This window comes from Sipha flava, unplaced genomic scaffold (assembly GCF_003268045.1).
Source record: "Sipha flava isolate LNK unplaced genomic scaffold, YSA_version1 244_pilon_pilon, whole genome shotgun sequence".
In the NCBI taxonomy this organism is placed as follows: Eukaryota; Metazoa; Arthropoda; class Insecta; order Hemiptera; family Aphididae; genus Sipha; species Sipha flava.
Genome location: NW_020272892.1, coordinates 107,375 through 128,947, shown reverse-complemented (window position 1 = coordinate 128,947; position 21,573 = coordinate 107,375). Strand labels below are relative to the sequence as shown.

The following is a 21,573-nucleotide window of genomic DNA, read 5'->3' as shown; positions in this document are numbered from 1 at the left end:
CAAATGTAATAACAGTCCAGTAGGCAAAAAGAGTTGCCACGCCACGTATTGTAAATTTTACAACATATACCTTATATAGTTCTATAACATTTACATGTATATTGAACACTAGTACGTAAGCTTAAAATAAAAATCCTGTCTGTCGTTTGTGTTGTGGTATCAATTATCAATACTTTGAATAAAATGTTTTTAAATAATTTTAAACGATAGGTAACACCAATGCTATAGCATTACTATAGTAATATTACCGTATTAATGTATATACATTATGTATGGTGACTCAAAGAATTAGCACTTATATTCTTAATCTAGTATGTAACTGTATAATAATGTATCAAACTGAATATTACTACTGAAATGTTGAATTTAGACTAAAACCACGTATTCCACGGAATTTTAAGATCAATTATGTAAGATGTACAAAATGTGCTCAGTCGTTAAATAACATAAAACATATAATTTTTGTAGTCGAATACACTATTGGACATGTAACGATATCCGACGCAAATATTTTCAATTACCAACAAAAGTTACCAAAACTATTATTTACGCTTAAATTACAAAATGAAAAAATAAAATATGTATAATAATCTGATTGCACGGTATATTTATTTCTAACCTTTTGTTTAAATATTACGTGTTTTTAACCATAGTGGATAACTTATGACATTAATATATTTATAATATACATTCACAAGGTATCAGACTTATAAGTAATATCATTTTACTAACAATTATTTCGTTAGTTTTTCTGTGCGAAAAATATTGCGAATTATGTGTCTTTTTCATTTTAATAAGCCGTTTTATAAAATTGTATTTTATAATATTTTGATCATGCTACGATTAAATACAGACGTTAAGAATTAACTGTATTTTTAAATCTGGTTTACTTAACTCTGTTGTTTCATCAACCGGATAATTTTATATTATTTGTACTGCTTACCAAAAACACGATAATCGTTAAACGATTGTATACGTATACGTGTGTTGAAAATAAATTAATGTTGATTAATATTAGTGCTGTTCGGCACACGTTAACTATTTTTAATAAACTAACAATATAATATTTACGGCTGATTATAAGCCCATTGTTTTTTGGTATATTTAAATTAACGTTGACTGAACGCGCGAATGTTGTTTCGTGCGCAATGTTCGTGATCGATTACGTTTTAAACGTTCGAACTAGTGTAAAAGAAAAAAATACGAAAATATAATGCACACACCGTCGAAAAAACCCTAGCGTATAATACGACGACGACTTATCGTCTCGACGTGCGGTGGTTCAGCGGTGAGGGACTAAACGGGAGAATATGTACACGAACTAGTGTTTACGTGCACGAAATATTATAGGACACGCGTGTGCGTGCGGGGAGACCAAAAGCGACCATCCTCCCGGACGCGTATTTATTACTCCGGTGGATCGATGAAAACGGTACCAGTCATTTCCTGTTTGTGCGTGTGTGTGTGTGTGTGTGTGCGTTTGTGTGATAAATCATTGGCCACGGGTGTGAATCCTCGCTGTGGGATAGTCGTACACTTCAATTCGGACACCCCTTGCTTTACTCGTATACATATTAATGTATACACCATACGTACCCCAAGAACCAATCGCGTTATGCGAGCACTCTGATTTTTCAGTAGGCGATTGGTAACTGATAGGTATAGGTTAGGAGTGTACATCAGCAGCAGGGTTATTAATGGTTTTCGTCAATTATTAGGACACGGACAGATGGATTGACTTCTGTAATCTGACCGTATTAAATGCTCTCGTCCCTGCCACCGATACCACCGCCGTCGCCGCCACCGGTGGTAATTTATTGTATTTACTCGATCGTTGGCGAGAAAAACTCCGACAAATTCACCCTATCACTGTCCGTGCTCTTCCCACCTACCTATATTTCCCACTCTTTTTCGAGCACGGTATTAGACCGTCGCCGATGTACTCGTACATAATTAAATCAAAGTCTTTGTTTCTTTTCGCTCTTCAAAACCGAACTCCGGACCCCATGTATATCTCACGACCAACGAAACACTCTCAACAAAGTTTGTCACGACCATGGATTCATCGTTTTATCCGCCTATCGTTTCGTACAAAACGCGCGTCGGGTAATTAGGAAACCGTCACGCGTGATCCGCAATCGCAAATTGTGTTTTTATCCATTTTATGTTATTTTGCCGACCTACGACCCAAACGACGATTGTAAATCGACCCGGAATTGAAACAAAGTGATTCAATAGGATGGTGACGAACCTTTTAGAATCCTCGTGTGGAAAATAAATTTGATTTTTTCATCCGCAGGCGTATCGCTAGGAAATAATTTAAAAATTGTAGTATTAAACGATATCAGTAATAATAAATCCAGACCACAAGAAGTATAAGATGCATTAAAAAAACGGTATATTTATATCACTGCAAAAGATAAAATTTTAGAGTAGGAAAAAAACAATTATTCAATGATACAAAATACTTTCGATTAGCATGTAAGCAATAAATTTGTTTCATTGGGTTAAATGACAGAAGACGCGTAAATAAAGTCTTCTGTAGAGGTCGAGTGACTCAACCACTACGGGAACAAATGCGTTATTTCAAGTGTTACCTTAATTCAAGATCCGTGTTTGTGTGTCTATACATACGATTCGATCGGTATACACGACAAAATACAAACATCAAAATCAGCTATATTCACTGTTACGTATTCAAAACTTTACATTGTTTATCGTTACACATTTATATGAACACATGATTTGAAAAATCATTTAATTATTTTCACTTATTATTTATTGACTAAAAAGTAAAAAATTATAGACTCGATGAAATTGGTGTGTCAATGATATCGTCTATATCTGCGTGTTATGGATTCGCCATCCCTAGAGTATATTTAGACACATGCAAATTCCATCGACTTTCACTCGGGGACGAGGTAAGAGCATCTGGTGATTTGCTATTCCCAGCGCGCACGTATGGACGTTGCGGTAACGGTGATTTGATCGAGTTTTAATACAACCGTAGATTCATTATCGAGTATCCTAAGGAAAACAATAATCTTAATTGTTGTTCATTATTTTATGGTATATTTCCTCTTCTATATATATATCGTATTTAATTTATAACTCAAGATTTCTGTTCCAGAATTAAATATTCATTCCTGATACGTTATTATTTCGATTTGAATCATTAATAAATTGTATCCGATACACAATTAAATTAGCAATTCTAGTATGATTAATGATTTAATGGATAAAAAAATAATTTCATAAATATATTTCCAAAGATTATCCGATTTTATTCTACCGGTAAATATAGGTAATAATGTAAAATACGGAACATTTACATATTTCAATTAAAACCTGTTATCTAATTTAATTTTTCTTTGCAACACTACTTTATTGTTAGAAATTAAGATAAAACTCTTGGACAAAACATATTTTAATGAACTTCTCGGCAAGAAATAAATGCTTTTTGCTTATTTTCTTTAAGTACAAAATTCAAAACTATATTAAAATATTAATAAAAGAAATAAAATACGGTAACTGATTATAAATGCTGCTGAAAATTGAAACACCAGAACTTTAATTCCCACAGTTTTAAATAATTTATCATCATAAGTAAAACTATGTGCATTATATATTTTATAGGCACAAGTTGTTTAAGCAAGACGTTAATGTAAATCCATTATACAATTACAATTATTATTTAATAATAATAAATAGATAAAACAAGTAGAACGGTTCTCGTGTTTGATAATTTATTTCTACGTTTATTTAAATGCAGAGAATTTAAACGTAAAAATGATTATAAAAACGATTTCAACTTAATCCAGACAATACAATCATTATAGCTTTAAAATCAGAAATGTTTCTTTATCGTGTTGTAAAAGCCAGTCCGGATAATTCTTACGTAAACGTAGACTCACTTTTTCATCATAATTTCCTTGAAGCTTGCAAAAAAATAAAAAATTGAAAGTATAATCAATGTTTACCTTTTAATTCGCAGCTGCAATACTGTGCATAAATTGTAGTTTCTTTTGACGCAACAGCCGTGTTAAATAACATACAGCTTTAAAATTAATTTTCCAGAAGAAAAAAAAATATATATATTAAATCAATAGTGCACTCGTCCAGTTCCAAGTCTAAAGTTATAAGTGTTATATTATGTTTGATCTCTATAACTTATTTACAAATATCAAATGCACTCCCTTTTCGGGTAAAACCCCGTATATTCAGATGAATTTGGACCAACCACGCGAGACGAAGGTTTGGACACTAAGATGACGTCGACTGTTTCCGAGAGTCTGAATATATATAATACAAGTGACATGAATCGTGACAACGGTTCGGTTCACATCCAGCATTACACTTGACGGGAATGTAAAAAATGATGTTTTTATACTGCGGACGGCGTAGTGCAGGTATTTTGATACACTGACTCAGTGGCGTATTTTCAAATTTTTTGTGGTGGAGGGGGTCTAAATATTAAGTACCTATAAGTTTATATTATGAAAAAACACGAATTATGATGTAATAATTATATTATTTATATTATATTATGTATATTTCACTAATATTATGATTTATTAATACAAATTAATAGTTTTTTTATAATAAAAAAGGTAAACGTCTTTTTTTTTCTCGTCAGCTCTTCAATAAATTCTTCCGGTTTTATTGAGTAGTATTTATTTATTGATAACCGTTAAATCTTCCTTATAAACAAAAAAATAAACAAAATGTTTAATTGTAATTTGTAAATAACAAGAATATTTTTTAAGTTTATAATAACTCACCTCTTACATGAAATTCCTTAGATATGTTTTATTATTTTTAAATTTGAAAATGTTCAGTCGTTTGTTGCAGAAGAAACAAGAAGAAACTAAGAATTTAAAACGTTTAATTATATTTGGTTACGCATAGCCATAGCCTCTAGAGCATTATTTGGTTTATCTGATGTTCTCATAAATTTTCTCTGCCATAATTTGTATTCTGCTTCAATAATTGAATTTTGAGATCCATCATTCTGTAAATCTTCATTATATTTATTTGAAAGAATTATAATATCTTCAATGGGACCATTTTCCCTAAATAGAGAATCGAAACCTGATAAAATCGATCAATGAACATTGAACCTTTCTTCTAACTCTGTAATAAATTTGTCAAGATAAGGAATAAAAATTGATGCTCGATAATATTGTTCCTGAGTATTTATATATTTATTTATATATTGCATCTATTAGTTTGTTTTTTTGTTAATCTCGAAATTTTAATTTTAATATCAAATTTTTCGGCTACTACTTTTACTTCTTAAAATATTTCCTTGAAAAAATCATCGGCGTGTGTTCGAAGTTCTTGTAATTCTTTTTGTGTATCATTTGCTAATTGTACAGCCAATTTAAGATCGATATTTGATTTTTAGTAAGAACTTTGAAAGTGATAAGCTTATACTAAAACCTTTGTTTAGTATAAATAATGATATCGCAAACTGTATATCTAAAATAGAACTTCTAAGACGTATTGCTTTATTCGAAGTATCGTTATCGTCCCATTCCGAAATTGTATTCAATGCTTCAATGTCATATTCATAAAGTTCCATAAAACCATTTATTGCGTGAAATAGTTCTATTCATATAGTTTTGCAAGTTCTTTTCAATGACTTTTTGTGGATGTTTCTGATGAAATTTCAATATGAAATTGAAGAATTGATATTTATTTGGAAAAATAAAAAAATCGCGGACTTTCCCTAAAGCTGCTGAAAAGTCTCTTATTTGTGTCGCGTTATATGATTTAGATACTACTAGGTTTAACATATGTTCTGAACAGTGTACATAAATTGCTAAAGGGTGTGAGTCTTTAATATTTGGTTGAACGCCATTAAATTTTCCCGACATAGAGGCCACCCCATCATACCCCTGACCACGTAAGTATGTTGTATCTATGCCAACATTTTGTAGATTATCAATTATTAATTTCGCCAATCCTTTCCCTGTTATATCAATAGCAGGAACTAATTACAAAAAAACTTCATGAAGTTCAAGGATACTTAATTCAACATATTTGACACACAAAGATACCTGTTCTATACTCGACACATCAGCCGTTTCGTCAGCAAGAACAGAAAAACATTTTGCTTCGTTTACTCTTGGAACTATTTTGTTCAATAATAATTTGTTTTAGAAATCGATTGTTTCATTTTGACTAGTAGAACTTATGTAATAAATAGTACCAGAACTTTCAAGATATGATCTCATATCATTATCACCTTGGGCCCTATAGCAAAGAATTGCCCAAAAATTACCGTCATTATTTTGTTTCTCATCTGAGCATGCTTTGAAAATATTCCCAGAGTCACGATGCCCTCTTAGTGCTATATATTGCCGACCACACAAAATAATTGCCTCAAAAACAAAAACGATATTTTTACGATTTTGTATGATTTCTCTTTTCCTTCCAATATCAATTTTATTGTCTACTGATAAAGTGGAATTTTTAATAATATTTAAAAAGTTTTCTGAATCTAATATACATTTTTTATGGTATTCTAGTTGTGAGTGATTTTTGAAATATTCTAATGCATGTCTACAATTGTTATATTTTTTTGTAACTAATGATCCTAATGTTTGATTATTAATTCCAGTATAATTTGTTGAAAAAACTACACAAAATTTACCATACGCTCCATTATCTATATCAGAATGCACTAACTAAGAAAAGCTAGCAAACCATTTATATTGAAACTTCAAGTGTCTAGCAGTTTTATTTTTTCCAACAATAAATATTTTCACAGGAAAATTACAATTTATATCGAGAATCCAAATTGCATTTAGTCATGTATTTCATTTTGAGTCAATACTCTTTTGACGTAATTAAAAATATCGTGTCTATTTATGTGGGACGTGGACGTCGCGGCGTAGGGATATCAGAATCTGATCCTGAAACTACTGAATCTGTGTTATTTTGTATACTATCAACTTTTTGAGGTTTGAAAAAAGACTGAATATTGGGTTGCTTTTTAAAAGTCATCATTGTAATCTATTTAAAATAATATATAAAATACATTAATATTATGTATACCTAGTGCATTCAAGTATTGTAAATTTAAAAGTAGAAAAATTTGAGTAGTGCATCAAATAAAAATTAGATCATTTTAATATTTTCATTTTACACGTGACATCAAACAATAATATTTGTAAATTAAATTTGAAATTATAAATTAGCAATTACCTTACGTCCTTACTGTCTTGTTCTGGGAGTTGGTGTTCGTGTAGTGAATTAAGTAAATATTATGCCAATGCAGTCAATAACAAACAGCAAATTATTACGGACGATGAACGCACTACGCAGAATGCCTACTATAATGTCAATAATAGTCGACGTACCTACTAATATAATCACATAATACACATAATGTATTATGTTACGTCGTTATCATCGTCGTTGCCGTCGCCGGACTCGTTATCGTCGTAGTTGTCATCGTAGGACGGCGACGACGCAACAAAAATAACCAAAAGTTAAACCTAAATTATTTATACAAATATTGTACATTTATTTTATTTTTATTTATGATAGAAACATTAAAAACCTATAATATAAAATTAATATTCTTTTTCTCGATACCTGTGTACCAAGTTATTTATGAATTTTTAAATTTTTTTCTAGGGGGAGGGGTGAGACCCGGACCCCCCCCCCTCGGTAAATACGTCACTTCGCTGACTTATTATCGTGTCAAACCTTTAAGCTGCGATACAATGTGAAAACGATTTTGAAGACGTCTACTGAACTACGTTACCTATGGTTAAGGTAAACGAAACGCACATTGATCAGTACACAACATGATAAAAAAAATCAGATCATTGCGACAACTCAAATAAAAGTTTACATAATTCCAAGGAAATGGGAAAAGTTTTTATAAATCTTTTAAAAACAAATACTTTATCAATGTTTATTCTTTGTCATTTGATTCAATTTAATTTAAATATACACTTAAATTAGAACACGTAATGGAACACTGCAACATTTAACAAATGTAAATATTGAATGTTTGTATTGAAATTAATTGGTTGTATCAATTTTAAATGTTCAAAATCAAGTAGATTGATAATCAATACTGTAATAAACATTTTTTTAACACTTATCGCAATATAAATGAACACAATTTAAATAATTTATGTAGTGTTTTATTTAAAAAATCTGTTCGTGTTTCGCTATGAATGAAGTATTCCAGTTTCAATTTTTTGGTGATAAGTTGTACCTGCTGTAATCAATAAATTACAGTGCACTCAAATATAAAAATACTATATTCATTATATATCTTTTTAGTTGTTTCAAATAAAAATATATGGTGCGTGGTCAGTGAACTGTGTGTTATAAATTTAAATTTAGTGATTTCACAATATATTTTTGTTTTACAAAGTGAAAAATAATTTTATCAGATGAATTTGCTTTCGGAATATGGATATTATATAATTTCCGTAACTCATAAAATATTATTTTAAAATGCAATCCCTCATTTAAATTTTTATAATCTTATATTTTTCTTCTGGAACATGAAATACTGACTCACAACCATGTAACTTTATTAAACTTTTTTTGGGAAAAAGTAATTTAAAAAAATATATTAAAGCAAAAAGACGCCATCAAATATATTATTCCGTAATTATATTAACATAAAGTTACTTGGTAATTAAATTTAAAAAATAAATTATACTATTTGTGGAAGATTTTGATCAAAAAAATTACTTATCTGATGAAATTCAGTTCATCCGTACTTATTCGAGAAAAAACATCTCCGATTTTCCGATGTAATTACCGAAAAAAAGCAAAAGTTCCGAATGGATAATAACACGTTTAGGCCGAACTATACAATAATGTTTTCGTATTGTAAAAAAATATGTAAATGATACTCATGTTACGATAAAGTTTTATGATATTTTTGGTGGTGTATTTTGTTGAATATCATAAACTATATATATAGCAACCCCGATGTTACACATATTTTTATCTAATTATCATTCATGTTTCATAGTTGATGACATGCACGTATGATATTATATGATGAATTATACTGATTCCCAAATATAATAGAAAATTATAAAAGTTATTTTTGTATTACATACTAAAATATTTTTAGATACTATACATGTTTATAAACATAATACAATATAAAATTGATCATACTTTTATAAATATACATTTATTATGTTATACATAAATATTTTATATTTTATACCCAAGACAAAACGATTTTTTGCCAGAAACACTTTATTGTGTAGTAAAATATATACACTAAAAGTTCCATTCAATGACATTTTAAGGCTTAAAATTGATTGCTAGTGTATCTTGTCATTTTTTTCGTTTATGTTCACTAAAACGCTAGGAAAACCTAAAAAAATAATACAGAACTTTAATATCTTCCCTTCTTTTTTTTTAACATAAATACATTTTGAATCCTCGGTTTTCAATTATTATATAAAAAGCTCTATGGTACCCAATTATTACTAATTATTTTTAAAATTATTTACTCTGATCAAGATATTCAATACATGTATACATATTACGATATTTTTACATTAACCGTAACATGTATATTTTTAAAAATTTCACCTTAACTCTAAATCTCTTATTTTTCATGTGTTTATCTTCACCTTTTAATTTAAACTAATGAAATAAAAACAAAGGACCACGAATTCATGGACCTTTCTAAACAGTTTATACAAAAAGGTGTACAGCTGAATGATAACTATTAGACAAATAGAGATTTAAATAAAATTCTTCCCTACCCCTAATTTCAAAATAAAATGAGAAAAAATTGTGATTTTAAATTAATTTATAAATATAGTTTAAATAAAATAATAAATTGTTTTATTATTATTATTATTATAATTAAATAAAATATCAACATACTTAATTTACATAAGTTTTCTTTTGAGCTTAATAAATTGAGTTGTCAAATACACCATAAATTGAAAAATACTTTCCATCTCTATGTAAAAATAAGATAAAAAAAAATTGCGAAAACCAGTGGCATAATTAACTAAATTGATACTTATGAAATACACTTAATTACATTTTTTTTTATATATATTAACTTATTCTGTTATTATTACTAGTGTTTATAATTAAACAAGTAAATTCGAACATCTGGTAGCCTTGAGACGGCGTTCCGCATAGGCAAACGTGATGCATATCCGTCACGATAGAAAATCAAAATTAAAAAAAAATTTATTGAAAATTAAAAATCAATATTATTATAATAATGAAATCGATGATTTTACATTGTTTGAGGCTTATTATTATTTTATTATCTTTTAATTTAGAATATTCAGAATCTGCAATACAGATACACCATAATATCTTAACATTTCCAGTGACTACGTGTCCACAGCCACTAGACATCGGTATAATCATTTTAAGAACCATTTGGTTTGTTTCTATTGTTGAAAACCTGTTATCAAATTACAACGACATCTAATGATTGCATCCACATAGCTGCTACTAATTTTTACAATAGCTTAGCGTATCTGTACTTACATATTTTAAGATTAATGCCATCACCGATCAAAAAATATTCATGAATAATTTCTGATCACATACAAATAGGGTGATTTAAATTTTCTTGCAATAAATACTAAAAATAATGTTATTAATATAATTTAAAATATCCACCTTCGTGTATTTATCTAATACCTAGTTAAATAACCCGGCTTCGCTAATAAAATAAATGCTTATCTTTATGTCCGCTAGATTACTATAAAGCAAATACAAAAAAGTGACAATCTTCGTTTTGTAAATCCCATTGTAAATCATACAATATTTGTTTATTGATATTAGGAGCAACAGATAAACGCCATTTTACTTCATTCTCTGAGTCACCCATGAAATATATTTATAAAACTATGGTTCTTCTGGATTACTGTGTAATAGAAAACAAGCTAAATGGAACTTGGACTTGACCTTAAAATGTTGTCATTAAGTGTCCATGTTTAATTTTTATTCCGCCAAAGAATATAATTTGTTAAGCTGAGTTATGCACAAGATGTCTTGAATTTCGATAAGAACAATTTAAAAATTTTTAAGATTGGTTCAGACGAATCGAATCTGCAATGTCTTTCGAAAAAACTTTCCTTCCTCAACAAAAAAGATCAAAAGATTTGATATATAATCATTTTCATTTCTTAATTTTATGACGCACTTTCAAACAATTAAATCATTCAATTATTTACGAAATCCCTTACCAATACCACAGTTTATCTTTTCTCTGCTTGTTCAATGAAGAATTTTACTGGTTATGAGTTATTACGCGTTTTTCACAGCAACCCATAAAATATATTTGGAGATACTTCGAATCATCAATAGTCATTGGCATCAACGATCCAATCCAATCTTATGGTTTCAAAATTACGCCCATCGGAGGTAAAATCGCAAATATTGGCTGCACCAAATAACGTTATTCGGGAGCAAGATATGAATTTGCAAATCTTGCGCAAAAATAATTTCAAACCGTCTGATTGATCACCAAGAAATATATTTGTAAAAGTTCCTGGTGGAGTTGAAAAAAGGTAACAGTACACATTTTCCTGATGCACAACACATGTCGAGTATTTCATTGCTGAATTTTAACGCCCGACAAAATTGGTATACTTTATCCGTTACACCGATGGCAATTTTAAAACGTGCAGTATAGTTAATTTCTGGTGTATTTTCAATCGCAAGACGGACAAATTTTGTTCGTTTTGCGTTTGAAAATACATTATTTAATAATTCACATGTTAATGCGCGGCTGGTTCGAACTCTCTCTCGATCTCGTGCTCTAAATGTGGCCAAGTGCTGTTCACGTGTTACTTTTGTTCTTGATATTACTTGTCGCAATAATCACGTCCATCACGCTGTTCTCGAAATACTTGTGTACGACTCTCTCTTGTTCTGCTTCTTTATGCTGTAATTCTTGCCGTAGTTTGATTGAAATTATCTTTCGACACGTATTTTTTGCCGGCGTTCAAATAAAATAGAAATCATAAAATGAAAAACAAGCAAATAATACTCGTATTTATACATTTTTAAACATGTGTAGCAATAGAGTTTATTGCGACCAAGATAATAATAAAAGTGTCAATAAACTAACTCCACCGCTACCTGTTTTTATGAATCCGGCGTTTTCATTCTCTTCATGTTGTGTCCCATGTGTAATACGCCGGTAACTCCATACACAGAAAAGTTTTTGCAAATTAATCTATTGTACAAAAATAAAAATATAAGCGGTAAGTTTTTTTTTTTGGAGAAAAACATAATCGCACTTTCGTATTATTTACAGTAAAATAGACACGTCCACCTTTTTCTAAGTGCACACTGGGGCGTGTAACAGTGGGGTTTCCATACATTTTTTTTTTTTTGGTTGTTATAGCAATAACAAAACAACAACTGCCTGTTTGGGCTTTTTCAGGTATATTGATACATCCCTTTCTTTTTTTTCGTGACAAAAGGTAGCCTATTTCCTTCTCCGGGGTACAATTTATCTCTGAATCAAATTTCATCGAAAATCGGTTAAGTAGTTCCATTGGACACAAATCATCAAACACGTAATATATTATATGTATTATCATATATCATTATTTAGTAACAAATGTTCTACTTATCCTGCAGACTTTCTAAACATTTTTTTTTTTCATACAAACCTTGTCCAGATAACTATGAATACAACAAAATAAAAATCAGACAAATCAATCCAACCGTTCTTAATTGATTCACTTATATACAGGAGGCAATTCGTTTATATATATATATATATATATATATATATATATATATATATTTATATATATTTTAATACAATGTGTTAATAAAATACCATTTTGTATCATTCAAATGCTTTGTTAAGTGAAAATAAACACAAGATGTCTTCCTCTCCACACACAAAAATCTATTAGTCTTTTTTTTATATTTTTCGTGTTGTGTAATACGAATACCTTTATAATATTTTCTATAAAATACTGTGATTATAAGCGAATAATTTGATAGAGAAATATGTAAAAATTAGAAATAAAAAGTTATATAATAATTCAATATCAGATGTTTTGATTATAAACTCATTTTACCGTACATAACGAAAATTCTACACCTTAATTAAATCGTAATAAACAAAGACGGGATTATGATAAATATATATTGCCTACACATTTATTTGAACTTAAATCTAATAAAAATAAATACATATATATGCGTAGAACTTTTAAAAACTTTATTTATTACATAATTAGTTTGGAATAGTTGAGAGCGAATGCTATCTCTGAAAATCCATCGTTAAAAATTAGGAATATTTAATTAAAGTAAATAAACATTATTAATCAATTATATATTTTACTAAAGTTCATTATGGATTCGAATTCGTTAATTTTATTTTCAACATTAGATTTTGTTTAAAATATTTATTAACTCCAATTAAAGGTCGCCCTATATATTATAATAAACTATCATTATATTCATCAGCCGTATCATTAAATGTGCATATATATTTAAACTCGTATATATAATTTTATATAAGTTTGTCTTTAAAACTTTTACAACGATAAACAGTAATTTTGTGTGACTAAAAATTTAAGTATTAATGCGCGTTAACAACGTCAACAAAAAAATGGAACATAAAGTATGCTATTCAATAATATTTGTGAAATTTAACATAAGAAAGAAATATAATAAATTATATTAATACTCCAATACATGTACCTGCATATGATCAACAAAATATTAATGCTAAAAATGATACTTACTACGAAAAAAATTACTCTTTAAATATGAATTATTCATACCAGATTCCTTGAAAATGTATTACGATATAAAATGTAACAATTCTACATGACAATTTGAACTAAAGCAAAAAAATTAACAGACAAGTATGCAAGAAAACACTTTATACTTCACCTCCATTCTTCTTTTGTCAGTCATGCAAAAAAGTTTAAAATATTATTTATCTTGCTCGTTATGTTTAAAATAAATTTGAAAACTTGATTGCAAAATTTCAAAAAATTATTCACCTAGTGACGTATTCCTTTTGATATTTATCAGATTAAGGTTACAGGTTACATTCGTAAATGAATACCGAATACAGTGTAAATAAATATTTAAATCGCTAGTAATCGATAAGTAATAAAAACGTTTTCCTCTTTGTTGTTAAAATTATTCTGTTATTATTGAAATTTTACAGTACTTATGGCCAGAATTATTATTTATAAATTCCATATGAAAATAATAAATTACCGTGCCATATCTGAAAGGTAACATAAATCATCGCCTTTTTAGTAAATAATTTCTATGTATTAATGGTGCTATTTACAACCAAAATAAATGTAAATTCCTCGTTTTAATATTTTCCACCAGCGTGTATAGCGCCCGTTGTCTATCTAAAACACAATGCGTTTATATTAAACTCCACCCGGTTCACATGATAACGAATTTTTATTATTAATTACATTCTTGCGTCATCAGCCTACGATTTTTAGTTGACGTTACTTCCGGAACATGTCAGTTTTATACGCGCGCACACACACACACACACACACATACAAATGAACGTTTCCCTGTACTCTGTTTGGATATACGTATTATTATACCACGCGCGATTACCCGCGAACGCGAAGAAATATAATAATCGTAAAGTTATTTGTATTGAAAAATAGTGTTACCAAAAACTTTGCGTGACAGGAGGTGGTAACGTTTGAAAAAAATGTTTTGTCCCAACCGTAATAACATAGCGTTTATATGCACCATGAAGACTTTTGTTGTAAAAATATCATAGAAAATTATATAAATCAAAAATCAAATTGTGTTAAAAAAAAAAAATTGTGTTATTTAAAACGTTAAAAGTTTATCGATTGTACTTGTAAATATTTATATTATACAAACACCGTAAACGCTTATCTGTTATAAATTTCAACCGTGCTGTTATAAATGATTTATGCGGAATCATCTCCAACTGGGTACAGAGAAATGCGTAAGCCTCTTTCGCATTATAACGTAAGAGTTTGACGGAATAAAACCACGTACATAATCGTTAAGTGAGTAGCTACTTGATTATTTTCTTTTCGCATTTCCTCGTGATTGAAACGTTTTAAAAAATATCGTTGAGAATCCATCCAAAATAAAAACGGTACACAAAATGTTTGCTCTAAAATACCGGTAGCTAGATCACACCACACAGCTTTGGTGTTGGAAGATTGTTTTTCATTTTTACTTTAAGATAAATACTCGATGTCAAAGATGGATCGAAAACATTGAATACCGTTTAGAAGTAACGTGTAGAGGAACCAATCGACAAGGGTTTATTCGGAAAGTCAGATTATAAAACCAACCGTTCTATAGATCTAATAATTGAAATCATCAATTTTTTCCCATCTACTATTACGTATTATAAAAACACACGAATGAATTAGATATTTCCAATACGATGACATATCCGTACTCGGTGATAATCACTTTATTTTCTATAACACATGTGTACTTACCCGTAAAACAATGACCTCAAAATTCCTAGTTCACCTTTCTCATTTTATTCTTGGACACACGCCTAATTTTCGTATCATTAATTTCTATGTAAACAGTACAATCCATTAGTATACTACTCGTATCAAAAGCGTAAAAAGAAAATATCGATTACGTCGTAGATGACCGTAAAAAAAAAAATAACAAAAGCCTACGTTGAAGCACGTATTCCCGCCGTTTAATAAGAACCACGTCTGTCAGAGGAGGTTTATATCCGACGAAGACCTGACGAAATCGCGAGTTGAATTAAAGACGAAAAACGCCGTTCATTGTTGCCCGCGCTAAGCATAGTTTTGCTTTTAACTGTCAAACACGGTGGCGTCTGCAAATGAGAGCGCGTGGGGAACGCTATTTACTTCTGTCTCAAACTTTCCCGGATCGGACCCATGGATTGTCTGGTAACGACGTATGACTTGTACCTAGGTATAAATCATACGAACGTATAACGATTTAAAATAATATATTTTCGAAATTAAAACACCGTAAAAAAAAAACAATGCCGTTATTACTACCGTTCCGCTGGAAAAACTTCTGCAATAGACATATTTTTTTTGCCTGCACAAAACTCTTTAAACAGACATGAAAACAGTAATATATATATGTATATTATTTTGTGTAATTAATTCAGTAATCTGGGTCCATATATTGTAACGATAGTGATTACTCTATAGAAATGATATTTTCATATTGTAAACACGTATCAAATTATAAACTGAAATTACTCCATAATTAAAATAATAATGTATACTATATAAAATAACTAATATTATAACACAATATGCATCAGATAATAAGATAATACTTTTCACGTTGGTTGTGGAGATCTGTATTAAACAGAATTCTATACTCACGAAAAAAATGTAGATAAATATTTGATTATTTAACTTTAATTTATTCACGGGTCCGTTGACAAGAACGGAAAATAAAAATATATTTTTTTAAATTTATCCGAGGAAATAATGTAAAAAATGAAAACTTTCGATCGATTTGACTCTGAAAGATTTCACTCGTGTGATTTATCTATCAAATGCTCGTAAGCAACGAAGTTTAGTAAAATATATAACAACTTAAATTGCAACTTACAAATCTTTTTGATGTTGAAAAAATTAGGGTTGTCTAGGGTTGTGTCAAATTTGACAAAAGTAAAATTATATAAAAATTGAAATATTGTGTACAGATATTTTTTACAAAGATTAAATCTATTTTCTAAACATTCTTAACCGAAATACAAGTCGGTACTTAATATTTATTAAGTAGGACGCCATTTTTATTTTTGATCCATAAATAGTGACACATTTTAATATTTAGCAACATAATTAATTAATTAAATTAATTGTTTTATGGAATAAATTCTCGATACACATTATATATTCTTCATAGTATCTTTTAAAATAGAATGTCAAACCATAAAATAATCCAAATGAAAATCTAATCCTATGTTTAGCATCTTAAACCCCAATCTAAATGCAAAATCTTAAAACAGCTATATTTGTGTCCGCCTCCTATTTAGAGGGTTTATATTCAACTTAATCTAGATCAAGTGTATATGAGCTTTTTTTCATTACGAGTATACTTCAGACGTTAAAAAAACCATAACCGCCATAAAATAACAACAAAAAATAATGGGACATTATATATATCTAATATATTTTCTCTGTATAATGAAAAATCTTGATATTCTTAGGTCGTTGTTTACTGTTAAAACGCATATGATAATATGTGAATAATATAAGTGAGCTCATCCTAATTATAAAATTATAGTTTTATTTTTTCAATCTTATTCAATCGTAATTGGTTATCGCTATTAATATTAACTAATTATTAAACCGTGAAAATACTATTTCGACTATTTACGCAGTTCCAATGTAAACATTGAGCTCATTCATATGCGTGAGCATGGCTTGCAGCAAACTGTATCATTTGACTTCGCAGACATAATATTATACGGTCCTGCTATAATATAAGACTAAAACACTGAAATCTAGACGTTTTGGTTCAGTAAAAGTAATTAATTAGAAATAATTAATCAGCTCCACGACTGTTGCTCACTACAACGTGTACGTTTAATTGTTGGTTAGATTACACAAAAAGTGTATGCACGCGAAACACTCCGTGGTGAAACGAACACTTCGGAACCGGAGGCAAATTGTGTTCGTTTAATTTTTATGTTGTACGCGACTGGTTCGAGGAAAAATAATTTTTTTCAATCTCATCTATGCTCGTGAAAACCATCTTAGCCCCCTCCTCATCCCCATCGTATTGATATCGGATGCAGTCGATGTTCGCGAACAAGTATAATCAAAAACCGCAGGTCTGAAACGTACGGTTTGAGTTTATCCCTGTAGCAAAAGCGCGAGCACCGCCATCACCTCGCTTGGCAACTTTTCGACCGCGACCGCAGTCAACCCTCAAAACGTCCCGTGTTCGCAGCAGTGCATCTCGCGTTAAAACGGTACGAAAACCGGGTGAGCCCGTTACGTGGGTGGAAATCCGTTGGGACCACGCACGTCCGCCCGTAACACGTCGACACGCTCCAGGATTAAAGGACTAAGGATTAACGCTGGAACCGGAAGCGTTAGTGCGTGCGACTAGAGCGGGTCCGCTGTGTATAGCGGTATTAAAACCTGTGGTTAAAACCCTGTGGCGGCGGGAGAAAGGTATACGAAATACGGTGAATACATCTAGCCGAACATCGAACTCGCACCATAAGGTTGCACGACTTCCATCGACGCCTGTACTTTCCATAGAATGCCCCGAGCCGCGGACATTTTTGGTGATCAAAATCTATTCCAGACCCGTTGGCTGGTTGGTTTCGGGGTGCGACGGTCCCTCAGACTCGCGTCCTCGTCATTACGTGACCCAGGCGGCCCGTGGCGTCTCACGTCCGTCTCGGATTGCTCGCCCTGTCCCGCGGCCAATTACGGTGACGGTGAGTGTCCGAGCTGTGATTGTGAATCCTGGACTCAGGGCCGTATTGAGGTCTGGTGGCGCCCCTGGAAAATCGTCGAGACGATCGGATCGTTAGCGCACGCGGAATGGTGTCCATTCGCAATCGTGTGCGGACTTGCGACCGGCCACGATAAGCGTGTCGTGGGCACGTATAGGAACGACGGTACGCGTCCGAGAGGCCGAAATTTAAACGATTTCCGCAACGAACGGTTTGTCAAATCCTCGGGAGCGAATTTCGTTTTTTTTTTTCGGGAGGCGGTGAAACTAGGGAAATTCCTGACGAAAATTAGAATTTTATCGCATTTATATATTATAATAATATTATAAGAATTTCAAATATTTTAAAAATATATGATAAGCAATTTTTTTTTTACCGTGTAGGAATTAACACATCACATTTGTAGGAACTAACTTACTCGTGTGTAATTGTTTACCTGCTACTCTCTTGTAAAAACTTACTATTCCCCTGTTTACCTAAACTGTGACGTAAACGAAAATGCGATTACGAACGATATCTACCCGCATTAAAAAAGAGTAAAACTTTTTATCGTAAATTGAATAGGAACACTATGGCAAATTATCATATTTGATGAGATCTAATAATATTAACACTTTGTTTATTATTTGTTCTCAATCAGATAAAAAAAAATATATTTATTAAAATTGAAACCCCATCACCCTCCGTTCGAAAATGTTGACTACGCCACTAAAATTCAATAAGTATAATTGGATCTACGTAGTTAAATGTAATTTTTCTTTTTTTTTTTTAGTTTAAAAAGTTCAACTTTACGTAATATATATATATTTATAAAATTCATTTCGATGCCTATTAAGTGTTTATGAGAAATGCACCCGGGTCTTTGTGACCTACACATAATGTCAACGGGAAAAAATAAATGTACTTTTTGAGCCTATATAATGTGGAATCTGTTTCGGATTTTATTTCCCCGCCATTACCCGCCTCGTACGAAATATTACACGACGATAACATATAAAGAACACGCGCGCAGCTCATGCTAACTTACGCCTCGTGCTCTTGACGCGTGTATTACACTGAATTTTACAGTTTTCCAGAAAAATGATAACCTGCAAGTGGCCTACACACGAAAAGAGTGCATAGAATATAATATTATCCCGTACGTATATACGTTATTAAAGTATAATATTAGAGGTTATCCCATTAAAACCATCGATCTACCAATAAACCGCCGCCATCAAAACTATACCCACGTCATACCTTTTATACGACTTACATCGCATAATTTTACGTCTAGACCCCTCTGAGATTTAGCCTGTGCTACCGCACACATGCTGCGTATGAAGGCCACTCGAGGAACGAAACGACGCTAATAATGTATTTCACGTGACGACAAGATAAATATTCTTAAAAGTGATAAACATATTTCACTGTCATTCACTAACTATTAAATCACTAACCATTATTTTCTCTTATATATTTTTAAACGCTATGTCAGTTGATAGTTTTTTTTTCTTTTTTCCGAGTCAATATCGTGTTGATTTCAATGACTTGCAATATTTGTATTCATCGTATAGAAAACTATAAATATCGTAGATGTACAAAATAATATTAACCTTTTCGTGTGTTCGTGTCTAACCGAATAAACGTATCAATAACGTACCATGGTTTATTGATTATTATTACGTATACATGACCAGTTACTGTCACTGTCTCGGTTTAATACCGACTTTTAATCGAGACTGAGACCGATTCAGACCCTTATAATTTCTTATTCTGACATTTTTACTCGAGTTATACCATAAATAAACTATTATATGAACGAAAACAGAAATGTATATAGTGAGATTGAAACGACGTTTACTACTTTTAGTAAATCCTTTTCCGGGTCGGGTATATAATTGCTTCGGAATGTGTTATACAAATCGCGAAAAACACGTGCTCATCTGTTACTAATTCAATTGATTGAATTGTCGTGGTTTATAAAATAACAACATACTTTTATTTATTTTTGACTATTTAAGTATTTAATAGACATACTTGTTATAAAATTCAATTGAATTTTGTTACCAATTTTAAACGAATGGATAGTATATGACCAAAAATTCTTATTTTTGTAGTTTTTAATTTTACTTTTAACTAAAATAACCCCAAAATATACATTTCAATGAAATTGATCATCTACATTTTTTTTTCAATAAAGTCACACAGTTCTGAAATCACCTCTTCTAAAATATAAAAATATTGATTATGACTTTAATTATAATCAAGTCGATTAATTATATAACTTAAACTCTTCATTTTTATCACAATATTATCGTAAATATTTTTATTAATTTTTCATCGGTAGGAAGTATTATTTGTATTTCGATTTAAAAAATAATTTCGAATTGTTATTTAAAAAAAAAAAAAATACCTCAAAACCATAAAAATGATATATCTCGTTAGACTTATTTTAAAGTTCGTTTCATTATACAACAAAAGATTATACCTACTTACATATAAAAAGAAAAATATTTAAAATTCTTATTTTTATTTTTTTATAGGTAGAGTTCGTCGACATGCATTATGGCAGCGAATCGGATCCAATCAAAAATCCTTTTTTGTTTGCGGAACATTTAGAAGAAATAAAAAATTGTCGAGCTGTTTCCCGAGGATGTTTCTTTTTGGTAAGTGTTACAAATTATAGCAATTATAACATTTAAGTAATTACAAATCTTATGAACTAAAAATACTGTATTATTTATCCAAATATCCGACCCACTCATTTCAAAATTTATTTAAGAATTTTGCACACAAAATCCTTTTAGCAATGAACTCTTCAACTCCTAAAGAGCTATTATAATATATTATAGTGAACTAAAAGTTTACGTAGAAGAAAAATGTAAATGGTCTGTTCGCTTAGCCATGGGCGTTTTTTATTTTTTAGTATTCCTTGGTCATTTATTTTTCCTTCTCGTCCTTCTGTGGTTTTCATAATCCTTCAGTTGGATTTGCATAAAAAATAGTTTGGAGTTTGATACCTTTAAAACTAGTAACTTAAGTCACGTAAAATACATACAAAGAGATTTCGATTTTCTTACATAAGACCTGAAATGACAATGACGGCAGCAATAACATTGCGTTAT

General features: G+C 30.3%; 1 protein-coding gene across 1 annotated transcript in view; it reads left to right on the top strand.

Annotated features, from left to right (window-relative positions):
• Window positions 1-21,573, top strand: part of LOC112684186 (NACHT domain- and WD repeat-containing protein 1) — a 217,523-nt gene that overhangs the window by 161,991 nt on the left and 33,959 nt on the right. The window contains exon 4 of the mRNA XM_025555553.1: window positions 20,992-21,114. Within this exon, the coding sequence (XP_025411338.1) occupies window positions 20,992-21,114 (123 nt within the window). The remainder of the gene's footprint in view (window positions 1-20,991; window positions 21,115-21,573) is intronic.